The sequence below is a fragment of the Bison bison genome, unplaced genomic scaffold, assembly GCF_000754665.1.
Source record: "Bison bison bison isolate TAMUID 2011002044 unplaced genomic scaffold, Bison_UMD1.0 scf7180017864036, whole genome shotgun sequence".
Lineage (NCBI taxonomy): Eukaryota > Metazoa > Chordata > Mammalia > Artiodactyla > Bovidae > Bison > Bison bison.
The window spans coordinates 4395349-4413220 of NW_011494608.1; the positions used below are offsets into that span (position 1 = coordinate 4395349).

Below are 17872 nucleotides of genomic sequence, written 5' to 3' on the forward strand. Positions count from 1 at the left end.
GACTGGGGGCACGGGACTACACGTGACTGGGGGCACGAGACTACACGTGACTGGGGGCACGAGACTACACGTGACTGGGGGCACGAGACTACACGTGACTGGGTGCACGGGCACTTGAAGCAAATTCTGGGCAAAAGATACAAACAGACCAAAACCCAACTGCCAGTTGTGAAGAGCCTGGAGCAAAAGCATGCCCCCTGCACAAGACGCCTCCTAAGGGGTGGACACAACACCTAAGCCCTGCCGCTGGCCCTGGTCACACCCCACCCTCGCCCCATATAAAGAACCAGCTTGCCCCCACCTTGGGGAGTGAGCAAGCAAGGAAACTTGTTACTTGTTCTCACTCCCTCCTACTGCAGCGGGGACCCCAGTAAAGCCTTGCCTGAATCCCCTGTCTGGCCCCTGATCAATTTCTATTGATAAAGAAGACCAAGAACCCTAGTTGGTAACAACATGACTGCCACAATAAAGTTATTTAATACACCTATCACCTCATAGAGCTAAAATAGTTTTTCTTGTGATGAGCACTTCTAAGATCTACTCTCCTGGTAAATTTGAATGTATAATACAAAAGTGTTAGTTATAATCACCATACTGTATATTACAGCCCCAGAAGTTACTTATAGTGGAAGGTTTATACCTTTTGACCACCTTCACTTGCTTCCCTCACCTCCACACACCCCTGCCCCTGGCAACCACCAATGTGGTCTCTTTTCCTATGAGCCTTTTTTTTTTTTTTAAGATTCCACACATAAATGAGATAATATAGCATTTGTCTTTTTCTAAATGACTTATTTCACTCAGCATCATGCCATCAAGTTTCATCCATGTTGTCACAAATATAACGATTTCCTTCTTTTATGGCTGTATAATATTCCACTGCACTTAGACACGGTACATCTTCTTTATGCATTCAGGTTGACACTCAGGGTATTCCCATGTCTTGGGAACATAATGTTACAATGAACATGGGGGTGCAGATATCTCTTCGTGATTTCATTTTCTTTGAATAAATACCCAGAAGTTGGAATTGCTATGGACGGAGGAGCCTGGTAGGCTGCAGTCCATGGGGTCGCTAAGAGTCAGACAGGACTGAGCGACTTCACTTTCACTTTTCTCTTTCATGCATTGGAGAAGGAAATGGCAACCCACTCCAGTGTTCTTGCCTGGAGGATCCCAGGGATGGGGGAGCCTGGTGGGCTGCCATCTATGGGGTCGCACAGAGTCGGACATGACTGAAGCTACTTAGCAGCAGCATGGTAGTTTTAGTTTTTATTTTTTTGAGGAACCTCCATACTGTTTTCCATAGTGTCTGCATCAATTTACATTCCCACCAACAGGGCACAAGGGTCCTCTTTTCTCCATATTCTTGCCGGCACATTTTTCTTGTCTTTTTGATGAGAGCTACTCTAACAGGTGGGCTTTCCTGGTGGCTCAGATGGTAAAGAATCTGCCTGCAATGTGAGAGACCTGGGTTCAGTCCCTGGGTGGCGAAGATCCTCTGGAGGAGGGCACGGCAACTTACTCCAATATTCTTGCCTGGAGAATCCCCATGGACAGAGGTGCCTGGAGGGCTACAGTCTATAGGGTCACAAAGAGCCAGACACATCTGAGTGACTAAGCACAGCACAGCACATACTAACAGGTGTGAGGTGATACCTCATTGCAGTTTTGATTTATTAATATCTGGAGAGCTTTTAATTAAACATGCAAACCCATGAGCTCCACTCTACTCCCATCTCCTCTGTTTCAACCAGTTTAACTGGGACCCAGGTCAAGATGTTTCTTTAAAGTCCAAGTGTATTTCTACTGAAAGGCCAGGGATAAGAAACACTGGTTTAAAAAGCAGAAATGCTAGTTTTCAATGAGACCATCTCAAGTCCTGCCCAGACATGGATTAGCCATGTCACCAACCCTGAAGTGCATGCTGCCTTCCACCTCGTGTGCCTCTCATGACATGAGGATAACCGTGCTCACCCAGACCTGCCAACACCATGGGATGCGACAGTGCTCCAGAGACTGTAAACAGCTGCTTGCATCAGCAGAGTACTTATTAAGCACAGACCCTTAGAACACGCTTGATGAACATCTGGCAAAAACACATCACTGTTTCAACATCATCGTCATCATTGAAGCTAGCCTCATGATACGTGTGAGCCGTCTGAGCCGAGCCACAAGATTTCTGTCACCCTCCATGAGAAGCACATAACCCAAAGTCCACAAATGTTTGTTAGGTGGATGGATAATGGACAATAAAAAGTGTGAGTGCTGGGTTGCTTCCGTCATGTCTGACTCTGCGACCCTCTGGACCATAGCCCGCCAGGCTCCTCTGTCCATGGGATTCTCCAGGCAAGAATACTGGAGTGGGTTTCCATGCCCTCCTCCAGGGGATCTTCCTGACCCAGAGATGAAACTCACGTCTCCTGTGGCTCCTGCATTGCAGGTGAATTCTTTACCGCTGAGCCACTGGGGAAGCCCAATAAATAGTGTAAATGTCAGGGAAACCAAGACCTGTTAACCTGTTTGGTGTTTTTCAAAATATCTAGCACGTGGCCAGGCACACAATAGATGTCTAAGAGACCCAGAGATTTAGGGCAGTGGGATGTGAGAGTGTTTCTTCAGTTGAAGACGTAACAGGAGGTTACCAGTCTTGTCTCTTCATCTCTGATCTCTACACCAAGCAAGCAATGCTGCCCCATATAACTACTGCTGTTCAGAATCAAGGAGTTGGCTCCCTGATTACCTGCAGCTCTGAGCACAGCTGAGAGAGTGTTTCTTCAACAGCAAGTGACTCTAGAAAGAAAAAAGAAAAAAAAAACATAATGAAACAAACACATAATGAACTGTGGAATTGCTAATGGAAGGTAAGAAGCACAGATTTCAAGTCGGCATTGACGTCACAGAAAAAAATACAGGCTCTGTGGACTCCTGTCATCTCTTGTGTCTAAAAGATCCTGTTTATAAAAAGCATGATTTGAAGCCATGTGATGTCACCCTGGGTTAGAGTCAACATGTTCCATGTGATGCATTTCTGAGAAACGGAAGATCCCCAAGTTCACTTTGTGTGGTCCAAAGCAATCCCACATTCTGCTGTGCTTTTGTGGTATGTGTGCACGGGTGCACGCGTGCACACACACACACACACACACACACACACAACTGGATCCTGACATCTGGGACCTAGATCTAGATCTCCTTCACACAGGTGGATGTTCAGAAGTCCAGGAACGTGGGATGGCAGAGCCTAGCCTCCTGCTCAGCACCACCACCCCATCACGACCTTCCATGCAGGCAGTAGAGGAGCCTGTAACCTTGACGTCTTCTCAGTTGGAACTGGGTGGACTCTGGCCATTTGCGGCTTCACAGTTTTGCCTGTGTTTGAACTCTCCCTAGTTCCATGTGGCTGTGGTAAGACCTTGCGGGTGGCTGCTGCATGAGTTTTACTTAAAGCATCGTTGAAAAGGTGAGTGCGAGGACACCTTCAGCTCCGACGTCCTTACGGGTGGCACACACCTGCCTACCTGGCAGCTGCCCTCAGCCCCACACGAGGTGGAACAGGCTTTGGTCAGTGTCCGTGGCTGTGCACTCAGGGTCTGGCACAATGCCTGGTACAGTAAACATTCAATAAAAATATGGTGAGTGAGTGAATGAACAAATACATTCAGTTCTTTTTTTGGTCTAAAAAAAAAAAGTTGAAGCAAGAAGCCAACTACAAGGACACTGGCTTCACTTTCTGTCTGAGCTAAACTGGCTCCGAGCTGTGCGGGTCTCCTTTGAGTGCATCTGACCTGAAAAATTTCAACTCCAAGATCATGTGCTTCAAAGAGGGCATCAGAGGGACTTCCTTGGCAGTCCGGCGGTTAAGAAGACTCTGTGCTCCCAGTGTAGGGAAGATGGGTTCAATCCCTGGTCAAGGAACAAAGATCCCTTATCCCACACGGTGTTGCCAAATACAATTTTTTTCAAAAGAGGGCCTTAGAGCTGACAAAACCCAGGTGGTAAGAGGGCGCCAGAGGTCAAGGCAACAACAATGCTGCAACTACTCCTTCATTCTGCACGCCAAGCACTCGGTGTGAGGGATCTGGGCTCAGATCCGGCTTCTGCCCTTAAAGACCCCCAGTCTAGTGGGGATGAGAAATATGCAAATACAGGATTGTTGTGTGGCGTGTTCAGTGTAATAACAGACACACACAAGGCCATTGATCCCACCAAATCTACGCTCCAAAGGTGAGATCTCAGGGCTCAGGGAGAGACACTGAGGTTCCCCACAGCAGGGCTGTTATTAACCGTGAATAGCAGGCTGAGTCGGAGAAGGAAATGGCAACCCACTCCATTGTTCTTGCCTGGAGAATCCCATGGGCAGAGAAGCCTGGCAGGCCATGGTCCATGGGGTCGCAGAGAGTCAGACACGACTGAAGCGACTAAGCATGCACCAGGTTGAGGGCCTGGCTTCTGTTCCAAGGACAAAGGGCCTCTTTAGGGGACTTTGAGCAGAACAATAACCCACTGCCTACTGTGAATGAGTGTGACCTGATATAAAAGGCTGCCCCAAGCACAGGACCTCTGTGCTCCTGCCCCATCCTGCCACACGAGGCTGTGTGACCCTGAGTGGTCATTTCACCTCTCTGAGCTGCAGTCCCACCATCCGTCAGTCAAGAGGGAAGGGGCCCAATGATCATGATGTCTGGTGATGTACAAGAAGCAAGTCATCCCTGGAAAGCCAGAGATGATGACTACCGAGAGCTTTCTCTAATAACCCATTAAACACATACATTTAGGTATTTCTTGGACTGTTTTACACTCTTGTAAGTTGCAATCCCGTAGCTACAGCCTCATTAAGAAAAAGGCTGCAAACAGGCATTTTCCCTTAGAAAGCAAATCCACATTATGTACCCAGGGTAGATGTTTAATACATGTTTAATAAATTTAATACCTTGGTGGATGAATGAATGAATGAGTAAATGAACACGATGACTAGAGGCACATGTGCCTTTTCTTCCTGCATTGGCATGCCCACGATGTCCTCCTGCTAGAATGATGTAAAATGCCCAAACACCAAAACAAAGACCAAACCAAACCTACCTGAAACAGTGCTTGCTACTGTGACATTTACAAGAGTGTGCTGACGCCCGAGGGCAGAGGGTCAGCTGCTGGGCTGAGTCCCCCCCATTCCTAGTTCCCAGCCCCTTACCCAGCTCCATGCGCGGCAGCTCAGGGATGTCCCTCAGGATGGTCAGGAAGTAGGCACGCAGTCCCCGGTAGGCGTGCAAGAGCAGGAAGCACAGCTCCCGGTGCCACTTGTAAGCGTGCTGCATGCAGTTCTCAGAGGGCACGTAGAAGCTCCCCTGTGGGGGGAAACACAAGCAGAAGCTGAGGACCATCCCTGGGGCCTGGTCCTGAGAAAACTGGGGAAGACGGTCAAGACTCCAGCAAAAGAGTTGGAATCTCCTCCCTCCCCTTCTGCATGGGAAACCCACTGAAACTGGCCAAGCCTCTGTCTTATAATTTTCAAATTAAAACAATAACGATAGTAATAACAACATTAGATGATGGTGATGACCATGATGAGGGCACGGACCTCACAGGTTTGGGGCAAGTGAATGTCGCCCCCTCTTGTAAGACTCTTTCTTGCCACTGTAAGAAGAAGCCATGTGACCGACAGAGGGGGCTCCTTCTCACAGGGAGGTAAGGCATTTAGAAAGACCTCTGTATTGGTGGATGAAGAGCACAGTGCTGAGAAGGAGAAAAAAAGCTTGGCTGTAAAATAGGAAGAAGTCAGTGAGTTTCAGCTCTCAGTGTTGAAAGTGTCAGAGGCTGTGGGTGTGACCATGAGTTTGAGAATGCTCAATACTGTGTCTGTAGGTGTAAGACACATTACACCCATAATTACACATTGCAAGTCATTTATCTTGCAGGAAAAGATGCCTGAGTCCACAAGTTACTTGTAGGCCGAGACATGATGGAGGAGGACCAGGACAGTTCTGAATTTCTTGCAACCCCGCCAGAGAAGGATGACTTCAGGTGAATTTCAGGAAGGACTTAAAAATGAGAGAAAGGATTCTCAGAGATGGGTTTGGACGGAAAAAGAGAGGTACTGAGTACTGTGGGCTTCCCAGCTGGTGCCAGTGGTAAAGAATCCACGTGCCAATGTGAGAGACATGGGACATGGGTTTGATCCCTGGGTCAGGAAGATCCCCTGGAGGAGGAAATGCAACCTACTCCAGCATTCTTGCCTGGAGAGTCCCATGGACAGAGGAGCCTGGCAGGCTACAGTCCATGGGGTCACGAAGAGTTGGACGCGACTTAGCACACACCAATTGGAGAATTCCACAGTGTAGGAATCTATGGCCCGTGTGGCTATGAGGGGAGCAAGTAAATGTCTCTTCACCATCTCGTGCTTCCTAGCCTGCCCTGCTGGGTGAAACTCCAGGTAAAATGTTGTCAGACTACGTCCTCTTGGCTCCTGTGAGTTGACTTGCATGCTGTCTATGAGGCAGCCTCCTGCCCTCTTTGTCTCCTTCTCCCTTGCCTCCTTCTAAGAGGGCTGAGTCGGTGAAGTGGGGGCAGGACAGGTCTGATAGGGGTCAGCAGCCATCTGAACTTCCTCTACTCCCAATGGTGTCACGAAGGTGGGTGCACTTGTTTGCACTCTCATCACTACATCATGTTTGCTGAGTCATGGAATGCTTAGGAAACCTGGATGGAAGTCTCAGTCAGGTCTGCCGTCACCTCTCTCTGAGTCAGTTTTAGGTTAATTCCTTGTTTTTTCAGTCACCAAGTTGTGTGTGACTCTTTTCAATCCCATGAACTACAGCATGCCAGGCTTCCCAGTCCTTCACTATCTCCTGGGATTTGCTCATATTCATGTCCACTGAGTCAGTGATGCCATCCAACCATCTCATCCTCTGTCACCTCCGTTTCTTGCCCTCAATCTTGTCCAGGATCAGGGTCTTTTCCAATGTGTTGGCTCTTCACACCAGGTGGCCAAAGTATTGGCATTTCAGCATCAGTCCTTCCAGTGAAAATTCAGGGTTGGTTTCCTTTAGAATTGACTGGTTTGATCTCCTTGCAGTCCAAGGGATTCTTGAGAGTCTTCTCCAGTGCCACAATTCAAAAGCTTTCGAATTGCTTTTTGAATTCCCTGGTAAGAGACTGCAGGACAGACATTAGCCCTCAGGAAGATTGTGGCCTGTGCTCTGGAGAGCAATGTCCATGGGAAGGGGGTGGGGCAGAGGGAGGAGCCCGCTGCACAGAGACCTCAGTCAATCCCAGGGGAAGCTCTGGACCTGCAGACTCTCTGGCCAGGCCTTTGTACTCATGCATTGACTGTTACTGGTCACCCAGGGAGGAGGTGTGACCTTGGTCAGCAGCTCTCTCAGACAGAGCAGCCTCCAGAGAGGGACTTGGCCACCCACTGTTGGCCACCATTGTCCTTGGCAGAGCAGGAGGGAGTGATTCAGGTCTAAAGGTGGAAACTGGGCATCACAGAATTCCCTGTGGAAAGTCCCAGCAGCGTCCTTCACTCCCCAGCACCTCAAATTAACCCTGGCTTTGCCTAACGAGGCCCCTACTGATTTGGACTGAACAAAGACATTCAACAAGCTTTGGCATTGAAAGGTTTCTCCATTTCATCAAGCAGAAAACCCAGGCAGGACACCTGTAGTCACCAGTGGCCCAGGGTAATCTGTATATTCCTACTTCTCATCTTTCCTATTATATTAAGATCAGAAGCAGTACAGCTGTGGGAAGACAAGCAAAGTTTGTGCATAGCAGGAAGCGTGTGTGCTGCACTCTCCAGGTCTACAGAGCAAGAAATAATTCACTGTTCATGAACCATCTAGATGTTCCCATCACACTGTATCTCACTGGATCCTTAACAAGCACCTTATAAGGCAGATATTCTCACTTTGACTTTCAAAATATAATACAGATATGGTAAAAAAAAAAAAAATCTCAGTATTACCAAAGGAAGCACGATATACAGTTCCCTTTCCCCAGAGTGAATAATTTTCTTGTACGTCCTTCTATGAAGCTTCCATATGCATACATATTGATGTATATTTATGTGCACTTACATGCATGTATGTTCTAAAACAGACAGACTCATGTCGGAGAAGGCAATGGCACCCCACTCCAGTACTCTTGCCAGGAAAATCCCATGGGCAGAGGAGCCTGGTAGGCTACAGTCCATGGGGTCGCTAAGAGTCGGACACGACTGAGCGACTTCACTTTCTCTTTTCACTTTCATGCATTGGAGAAGGAAATGGCTACCCACTCCAGTGTTCTTGCCTGGAGAATCCCAGGGACGGGGAAGCCTGGTGGGCTGCCATCTATGGGGTCACACAGAGTCAGACACGACTGAAGTGACTTAGCATAGCATAGCATAGCATGTTGGAAGATGTTCTGGGACATTTCTCTATTACTTATTTTTATCACTTATGGCTTGAAGTTCTTTCTTCTCAGACCAAATAAGTGATAGAAATCCAATTCCCATTCCGCAGGTTAAAGGCTGTGGCTCAAAGGATACAGTGAGCTGCACAAGGTCACTCCGTGTTTCTGCCCGCAGCAGGAAGGATTCTCAAGTTCAGGGGCTCAGCAAAGGCAGTCCTTGCTCACCTGCCACGTGTGCCTCTGGGAACCACGCTGGCAGAGGACAGCTGCTCCGCTTAACTATGACAGAGGCCTGAATACAAGCCCTGCAGTGCCTCCCTCAGCTGTGACTAAGCAGAAATAAAAGCGACAGAGGATTAACAAAGGCATTGGATCTCGTGGCTCTGAGTTCCCAGCTTGTTTGCTTCCGACAGCCCCGAAACCCTCCATTTTCCAGTCCTGCTCACAACTGCATTTTCTTATCACCAAGGCCTCCTTTTGACAGTGCTCCAGGACCCATGGATGAGGCAAAGGATCTATAAAGTCCATTATTAAGTTCCACTTTTCAGACGAAACACAAATCTTATACAAATGTTCTTATACAGAGAGACATACAGAGAATGTTGGAGAATATTCAGAAGGCTGATTCAAGATGATTACTGAGATAATATGAAGTCAGAATGCTAACCCAAAGAGAAATCCTAATAAAATATGCCTGGATATTATATGCCTATTATTATAAACAAAACAAATGGTATTTCCATAAGTACTCAACCGCATGTTTGGAAAGTGAGTGATTTGCCATAGAAAATCCCATTCGCTGACCCTCCAGTCCTGCAGAGCCAGCATGGATGAACCTATGCCCCTAATAGAATTGCAAGAAGTGGAATGAAAAACTTGCCCAATCTCCCCAGCACAAAGGAAGAACTTTTAGCCGTCCTCCTGATCAACAGTCTGGAATGGAAACCCTAAATAATACAACAGGATTCATGCAGGGTGAGCCAAACAGGAGACTGTGTGCAGACTCACAATGGAAGGTGTTCCTGGCCAGGGCCCACCCCCATGGGATCATCTGTACAACATGCACATAGAGGAAGCGATCATAGTATGGTCTATTAGGGTTAAGGATTAAACAAAACCATCTGGGTAAAACATGGACTTATATGATGGCTCAGTGCAATGTCAGGGTACACCAAAAGGAAATTTTAAAATTAGGACACACCCATTGATGGCCTCTGAAAACACATCTATCAGTTATGCAGCTCTCACTTCCAGGGTCAACCAGGAGGTTGAAACCGACAAGTGGACTTTAACTTAATGGAAGTCTTCAGGGAGCTGTGCAGGGATAAAGATTGGTTGGAACACAGAATCCAAAGTCAAATAGGGTCTATTCCTTGCTTGCATACTATCCATGTGACTAAGTTAGTTCTTAAATGTCTGAAATGTCAGTTTCCAAACATGGAAAGTGGGGATAATAAAGTTCAATTGTTTAGTACAGTGTCTGGTTTATATTAGGTATCTGTTAAATGTTAGTTAGGAAGTTCTTCTTTCTCCTTCATTTATTACCTAATGAAGATAGCTAAGCTTTCCATCAAATTAGACCTTTATATGCATGCCTCTCAAACCTACATTTCTGCATCTAATCCCTGCCCTGATCTCTAGATCTCTATTCCAAACTGATGATTGGATAGCTTGCCTGTTGTCACGAAGGCATCTTAAAATACTTGTTATACAGAGTGAAGTAAGTCAGAAAGAGAAAAACAAATGTCATATATTAATATACATGCATTGAAGGGACTGATGCTGAAGCTAAAGCTCCAATACTTTAGACACTTGATAAAGAACTGACTCATTAGAAAAGACCCTGATGTTGGAAAAGAGTGAAGGCAGGAGGAGGGGACAACAGAGGACGAGATGGTTGGATGGCATCATTGATTCAATGGACATGAGTTTGAGCAAGCTCCAGGAGATGGTGAAGGACAGGAAAGCCTGGTGTGCTGCAGTCCACAGAGTTGCAAAAAGACACGATTGAGCAACTGAACAACAACAAATAGAATCTAGAAAAATGTACTGATGAACATATTTGCAGAGTAGGAATAGGGACGCAGATGTAGAGAACAGATTTGTGGACACAGCAGGGCAAGGAGAGGGTGGGATGAATTGAGACAGTAGCACTGACATATATACACTACCATGTGTAAAGTAGATAGCTAGTGGGGAGCTGCTCTATAGCACAGGAAGCTCAGCCTGGTGCTCTGTGATGACCTAGAGAGGTGGTGGGGGGGGAGGTGAGGACGTGGCTCAAGCCAGAGAGGACATATGTATCCTTATAGTTGATTCACATTGTTCTACAGCAGAAACCAACACATTGTAAAGCAATTATCCTCTAATTAAAAAAAAAAATTTTTTTAAAGGAGCTTATTACTGTCCCTCTTACCTGATCCTTCTCTTCCCTCTGGTCCTTGTAAATGGACCCACCTTGCCCAACATTATAGGAAGCCAAGGAGTTCCTCTAGTCTCTAGACCTCTCTCATCTCAAGAATCTTGAAAGTTTGAAGACACTCTTGCCTCTGCCCTACCTTGAGTCTTCTCTATAGCTTACTTTAATTGCTACCACATCCTTCTAATCATTCTCACTGCCCAGGTAGCACCTTTCATCTGCAGCACCACTGAATGCAAGTTGGTTTAGAGCATCCCCACTGGCTTCCCAGGAGGCACTAGTGGTAAAGAACCCACCTGCCAATGCGGGAGACAAAGGAGACACAGGTTCCATCCCTGGATCGAGAAGATCCCCTGGAGAAGTAAATGGCAACTCACTCCAGTATTCTTGCCTGAAAAAATTCCATGGGCAGAGAAGCCTGGCAGGCCACACTCCATGGGGTTGCAAAGAATCAGACACGACTGAGCGAGTGAGCGCACAGACACTGTCTACAAGACTGAGTCTGTATCCCTTGGAATGGCATCCAAAGCCTCGAGCCCCAATCACAACTCCAGGGTCAGTGGCTGCCTCTTGTTTCACTCCAGAGCCCACTAGTTGCCATTCCTTCTTTTAAAACCCCGTCCCCTTGCTGCTTGAAACTCACCACAAAGAATCAGATCAATGTCCTGTCCCTTGTGAAGCTTTTCCAACCACCCGCTCCTCTCGGGTCCCTTATACATACCTCATCAGACCACAGTTATTTCTGTGAAGTTCTCTCTCCAAACCTCCATGCACACTTTGAGGTTAGATGGTGTGTTATGTCTTTGAACCTGAAACACTTACCTAAAGAACTGATGCTTTCAAACTGTGGTGCTGGAGAAGACTCTTGAGGGTTCCTTGGACTGCAAGGAGATCAAATCAGTCAATCCTAAAGGAAACCAACTCTGAATGTTCACTGGAAGGACTGATACTGATGCTGAAGCTTTAATACTTTGGCCACTTGATGAGAAAAGCTGACCCACTGGAAAAGACTCCGATGCTAGACAAGACTGAGGGCAGGAGAAGAGGGTGACAGAGGATGAGAGGGTTGGATGATGTCACCAACTCAATAGACATGAGTTTGAGCAAGCTCCAGGAGATAGGGAAGGACAGGGAAGCCTCGTGTGCTACAGTCCATGGGGTCTCAAAGAGTCAGACACAACTTAGCTACTGACAACAACAAATGTTCATTGTATGCCTGCTGTGTGCCTGGTACTATTTTCTGGTTCCTGAATTCCTCTTCTTGGTGATTTAGCCAGTTTTTCACCACTATCTTTGTTTTAACCAATAAAAAATAACAATAATAACTGCAACATCATTAATACACAGCTAACATTTATTATTTAAGTCTATTAAATGTCAGGCAATAAGTGTTTTATAGGTATCAATTATTTAATTCATATGCCAACCCAATGAAATAAGCACAATTATTTATCCCCATTTTATAGATTGGGAAACTGAACTCCAGAATGGTAAATATCAAATAACTTTTCTGCAGGTGTCATGGCATACAAAATGTACACCAGCAATGCAGACGCAGTCTGACACTGGAAACCACACATTCCTAGTCTTAATGCTGAATTTAATCTTCGATTTGAGCTTCAGGGAGTTGAAAGAGTCTGTGTTCACACATCCAGGAGGCAGAAGAGTTAAGCTTCTAATTCCAGTCAAAGCCTCAATTTTCAAAGGAAACTAGCTCTACGGATTTCAAGAGGAATCAAAACCCCCTTGTGCTAGCCTTCACTTTGTAACTAACTAGCTGTAATTCCAGGAAAACAGTTTTAACTTTCTGCCCTTTTAATTGTCAGCAGCACATTGATGCTGGGCTTCCCAAGTGGTAAAGAATCTGCCTGCCAATGCAGGAGACACAGAAGACCCGGGTTTGATCCCTGGGTCAGAAAGATCCTCTAGAGGAGGAAATGGCAAGTCGCTCCAGTATTCTTGCCTGGGTAACCCCGTGGACAGAGAAACCTGGTGGTCTACGGTCCACAGGGCCACAGAGAATCGGACATGACTGAACGATAGAGCACACACACAACGCACTGCTGCTACCTTAGTTAACGGTTCCCAATTTTTATGTCCCAACACACTGGGTCATGGTGACTAGCTGTGAGTTGAGTTACAAGTATTTCTTACCAAAAATGGTTAACATATAGAAATCACAAATTCAAAGTCGTTCCTATCACCCTCTTACTGGTAATCCACAGAGGTTCTTTCAGCAGGGGCAAAGGTGAAGGAGAGTTGCCAGGCTTGGACAGATGAGCAGGCACGATGTGGGGAAAGTAACTCATGGTCTCAAGCCTAGGCCATATTCCCACCTAGGCATCTGCTCCAATTTGCATGTATGTACTTTCTGCCCTCCAGCACCACATGGCTCCAGGACTGAATGATCATACAAATGACTGTTGAACAATCCCAGGGAGATCTATGTGCCTCCAGCCATAAAATGAATAAATTTGGTTTTGTGTTTCTCTCCCTCTGCAAGTTGGTTGTACCCCTGCCTCCCCTCCTGGAAATCAGAAACAGAATATTCTTCATCTTCTAATCCCAGCTACTTTCACATACTTTCCATCCATGTGGCTGACTGAAGGGGAATTTAGAAAAAATGAAGGGCAATAGGGAAAATGAAGAGATGCGCTGTAAAGGAGTATCACCGGTGGAAGGGGCAGTGGTTATGGCACAACATCCCACTGAGGGGAGCTAATGGATCAAAGTCCTAAAGGCACATGCTGTGGATGAGAACACTCTTCCTCTTCTCTTGATGTAGGGACATCCACTAGCTTCATACTTCCAGCTCCTCTCCACCCACTTACTGAGCAAAAGGTGAGTTCTGGATAAGAAACGAGGTTCTTCCTTGGACTCTCCCTCTCTTGGTAGCAAGTCCACTCTCAGCCCTGGGGGAAGCCTGGTAGATGAGAAGGTCTTCAAGGGGGGCCTGCATTTATCTAGCATGGCTGTATCTGATTAAGTAAGCAGTTTATTCTGGAGCTCAAGATCTGGGACCTCCTTGATCAAATATATAAACCAAGCGATCTCACATCTTCATTTTAATCCTAATCTGTCTTATTATTTTGTCTTATTTTCCAATTGGCACAGCACTCACTTGGGGGGAATAAGATATTGTGTAGCAGCTTCCCTCCACATGTAGCAGATCTGATCTCCTTTGATGACACTAATTCTTCCCTGTGTCATATTACCTGGGGTGCTCAGGAACACAGGGCACAAACGGAAGAGTTGGTCAGTGTTGGCTGGAGGGTTAGAATAGATTAGTGGATTTCAATCGCTATTTTGAGAAGTCATGGGGCTACCACAGCAGCAGCAAAGGGGAAGGGTGGATGAGGCCCCCACTTCATCAGAGCTTTTCTGTTCACAGCAGTTTTATGTTGGACTCTGCCTAGGCATTCATTTGAAAAAGAAGTCCTTAGTTTAAAAATAAATAAATAAAACTTGAAAATCACTGCACAAAGCTAATGCCCCTGAGTGCTCAACTGTTCTATTGTGGTCCAGAGGACAAGCCTAAATTGTGTGGCTGAAAATCAGACCTCAACAGTCTTTGTTGTTTATTGTTTTCCTTCCTGATTCTCAATTATTGTTTTCTTTCTTCTTTACTCACACTGCCTGTCTTAAACAGCAGTTTTTAAAAGACTTCAGAAAGTTTTTTAAAGGAAAGAAATGACCCCAGGTCATTTCTGTAATTCCAAGTTCAATGAATTTCTATGGAACTCTGTTGCTTTACCCCACAAAAATTAAGAAAACACTGAGGGGTTACAATCCTGCTTTTGCTGCTCACCAACTTCAGCACCTCGGACAGTAGCTGATTGGCCTCACTGGACAAGAGTAGGGATAAAGGAAAAATGCTCTTTGTCTTCTTTCCTAAAGTACAACAAACACCAGCCCATTAGTCTTCTAATCATTATTGGTAAGAACTCCATATGAATTCTCTCACTGATGCACTGAAGGGGTGGTATTTTCATTAATAATTTTTTTCAATCTCTATATCACCAAGAGATTTATTTAAAAGTTTAAAAAGTAATAACTCACTGGTTATTAGATAAGATGACATATTGACTCTGAATAATTCATAACTATCTTCAAAGTTTCCTTAATGCCTATTAAGTAATTTGGGCAAATGCATATACTGTTGTTCTGGATCCACTGGACTTCGGAGAACTGTATCCTTATATTAGAAGTACTATGGTTGGAAGTCCCATTGGGTGTCTTCAGCACATCAATGGGGTCAGTTCAATCTGGGTTATCATCATGATCCTAATTACTCTATGTTCGGTGCTTCCTGTGTGTCTGTCAGTGTCCTAAGCACTTGAGCTCCAGACATTAGCACACACTGCCCTCCTCCCCCTGGAAGAAAATAGTCTCAAGTTGGAGGAACCAGGGACATGAATGCAAAATTGTAGCGCAACATGGCAAGCATACTAGAGAAAACCTTAGGATGCAATGAGTGTGTGGAAAGGAGCAGCTAGGGAAAGCTTCTTGGAAGAAGCAGTGCTACAGTTGAAACTCAAAAGGCTAGGTGGGTAGACCATGGATGAGGGAGGGCACCAGAACAGTCATAAACAAAGGCAGTGAGGGAACAAATTAATAAAGTACAGGGAAATATAATCAGTACTTTGCTGCTAAGGTAAATAGTCAGGAGAAACAAGCAGGAGATGATTGGGGACAGACAGCCTGGAGTCTGATCATGGGAGGGTCAGACATATCATGTTGTGTGTGCATGATAAGTTGCTTCAGTCATGTCCAGCTCTTTGTGATGCTATGGACTGTAGCCCCGCCTCAGGGAGCCTCTGTCCACAGGATTCTCCAGGCAAGAATTGGAGTGGGTTGCCATGCCCTCCTCCAAGGGATCAAAAAACAATTCCCCGGCACAAAGAGACATGTAAGAAATGGACAATACATGGCCGGTATGCCCGTCAGTGGGGATGGGAAGACACATGTTTAGCCCTCTTCTATGACTGGCTTCTCATTAGTCATTGCATCTGGCCCTCCAAACATTCAGGGAAGTTGAAATCATGATGTAAATATGCAAAAGTGGAACAGTCTCAGAGATGTTAAGTAAATAGCCTGAGGTTCCATAATTACTAAAAGACAAGTCCAGGATTCCAAAGCAGCACAGCCTTGCTCTGTTCTTCCCCTGGGTCCTATTCTAAATTCACCAGAAACAACATCGTCTCAACTGAGGATAAGACAGCAAGAACAGGGACAATAAAAATGGCAGAAGTAAGGTGAAATGGCCATCAGATACACTGGGTAAATTATGTAGTGTGCTAAGGGTCAAGCAATTAATACTTCCATCCCAAGGGACTAGTTTACAGATCAGAAACCCAGACATATCTGCAGAATAAGTGAGCGGTCAGTCTCAGCACCTTGGGATATGGTGACCATGGTAAATGTTTCTACTTAGAATGCTGGAGGGGTTCACTACAGTCTCTTAAATATGTAAAATTCTATGCCTTTGTGACTGTAATTATCAAAGGTATTAAATTCCTTTAGCTGGCACTGGAATTAAGTCAGCATAGAGTCAGCATCAATAATTACTCTCCTATTTTAGAGTTCTGAAGTCTCCTGTGTAAATTGGGTCCTTATCTTTCTCCCTAGTACTTCAGGTGGACTTTCTATTATACACAGCTCATTCTATGGGGAACCAGGAAAGAAGACCAGAGTAGGGCAATATGAAAAGAAAGAATCTATATTCTGATAGCAAACATATAAACACCACCCATGTGGCTCCTTATAAACCTTGTCTCAGATACACAGCATTGAGAGTCATTTCTAAGTGAGGTTGGGGATGACTGGCTCAAGGTCACATGGGGGGTACAGGTCATGGCTATGGCTGGAATGACATGTAACTAATCCCAGAGCCCACTTTCCTAACCACCAACAATTCCAGCCTCTCTGGAGCAAACACTGGTTCTCTCTTGGCCTCTGCAGAAAACAGATCATGCTGTTCTGAGAGATTATTAAGGCAAATGGGAGGCCACTGTACCAATACTGTCATTTTAGAATGTTTATTTCTATAAGAAACCAGCTCAGAATACTTCTGGCTTTTATTGGAATGATTATAGCTATTGCAGAAACCAAAATAAGAGTGTTTGCATAAGAAGTCATAGTATAACTAGAGCTTTTAAATCAATCCTATTAAGGATGTGTCATTATTATCCTCATTTTATAGATAGAGAGACAAACTGTCAGGAATTGAAGAAGAGCTTTCTATAAAATACTATCAACATTTATAGACCAATAATAATCTTAACACATGTTAAGTAAAATCTGGATTGTGTCCACGGCCACGTTGCATTCAAATATTGCTGTGCAGTTTACATAGCTGCATTTTCCTTAGCATTCAAGACCAAACTGTTAAATGTAAGGCCACTAAAGTGACAGCATTAATATTGCAACACTTCTTAACTGAGGCTAGGGCAGTTGACTTATTTTTATGCTGGTCTATACTCATCATCAGAGAAGGCAATGGCACCCCACTCCAGTACTCTTGCCTGGAAAATCCCATGGACAGAGGAGCCTGGAAGGCTGCAGTACATGGGGTCACTAAGAGTCAGACACGACTGAGCGATTTCACTTTCACTTTTCACTTTCATGCCTTGGAGAAGGAAATGGCAACCCACTCCAGTATTCTTGCCTGGAGAATCCCAGGGATGGGGGAGCCTGGTGAGCTGCTGTCTATGGGGTCGCACAGAGTCGGACATGACTGAAGCGACTTAGCAGCAGCATACTCATCATTGTTTTTGTTTTTTGTTTTAATTTTATTTTATTTTTAAACTTTACATAATTGTATTAGTTTTGCCAAATATCAAAATGAATCTGCCACAGGTATACATGTGTTCCCCATCCTGAACCTTCCTCCCTCCTCCCTCCCCATACCATCCCTCTGGGTCGTCCCAGTGCACTAGCCCCAAGCATCCAGTATCGTGCATCGAACCTGGACTGGCATCTCGTTTCATACATGATATTTTACATGTTTCAATGCCATTCTCCCAAATCTTCCCACCCTCTTCCTCTCCCATAGAGTCCATA

At 45.4% G+C, this 17872-nt stretch overlaps 1 protein-coding gene across 1 annotated transcript in view; it reads right to left on the minus strand.

Moving 5' to 3' along the window:
• FAM135B (family with sequence similarity 135, member B) overlaps positions 1-17872 on the minus strand; it is a 150531-nt gene that overhangs the window by 29345 nt on the left and 103314 nt on the right. Inside the window, exons 7-8 of the mRNA XM_010834787.1 lie at positions 5192-5345; positions 2744-2793 (exon numbers count right to left, since the gene is read on the minus strand). Coding sequence (XP_010833089.1) covers positions 2744-2793; positions 5192-5345 — 204 coding nt within the window. The remainder of the gene's footprint in view (positions 1-2743; positions 2794-5191; positions 5346-17872) is intronic.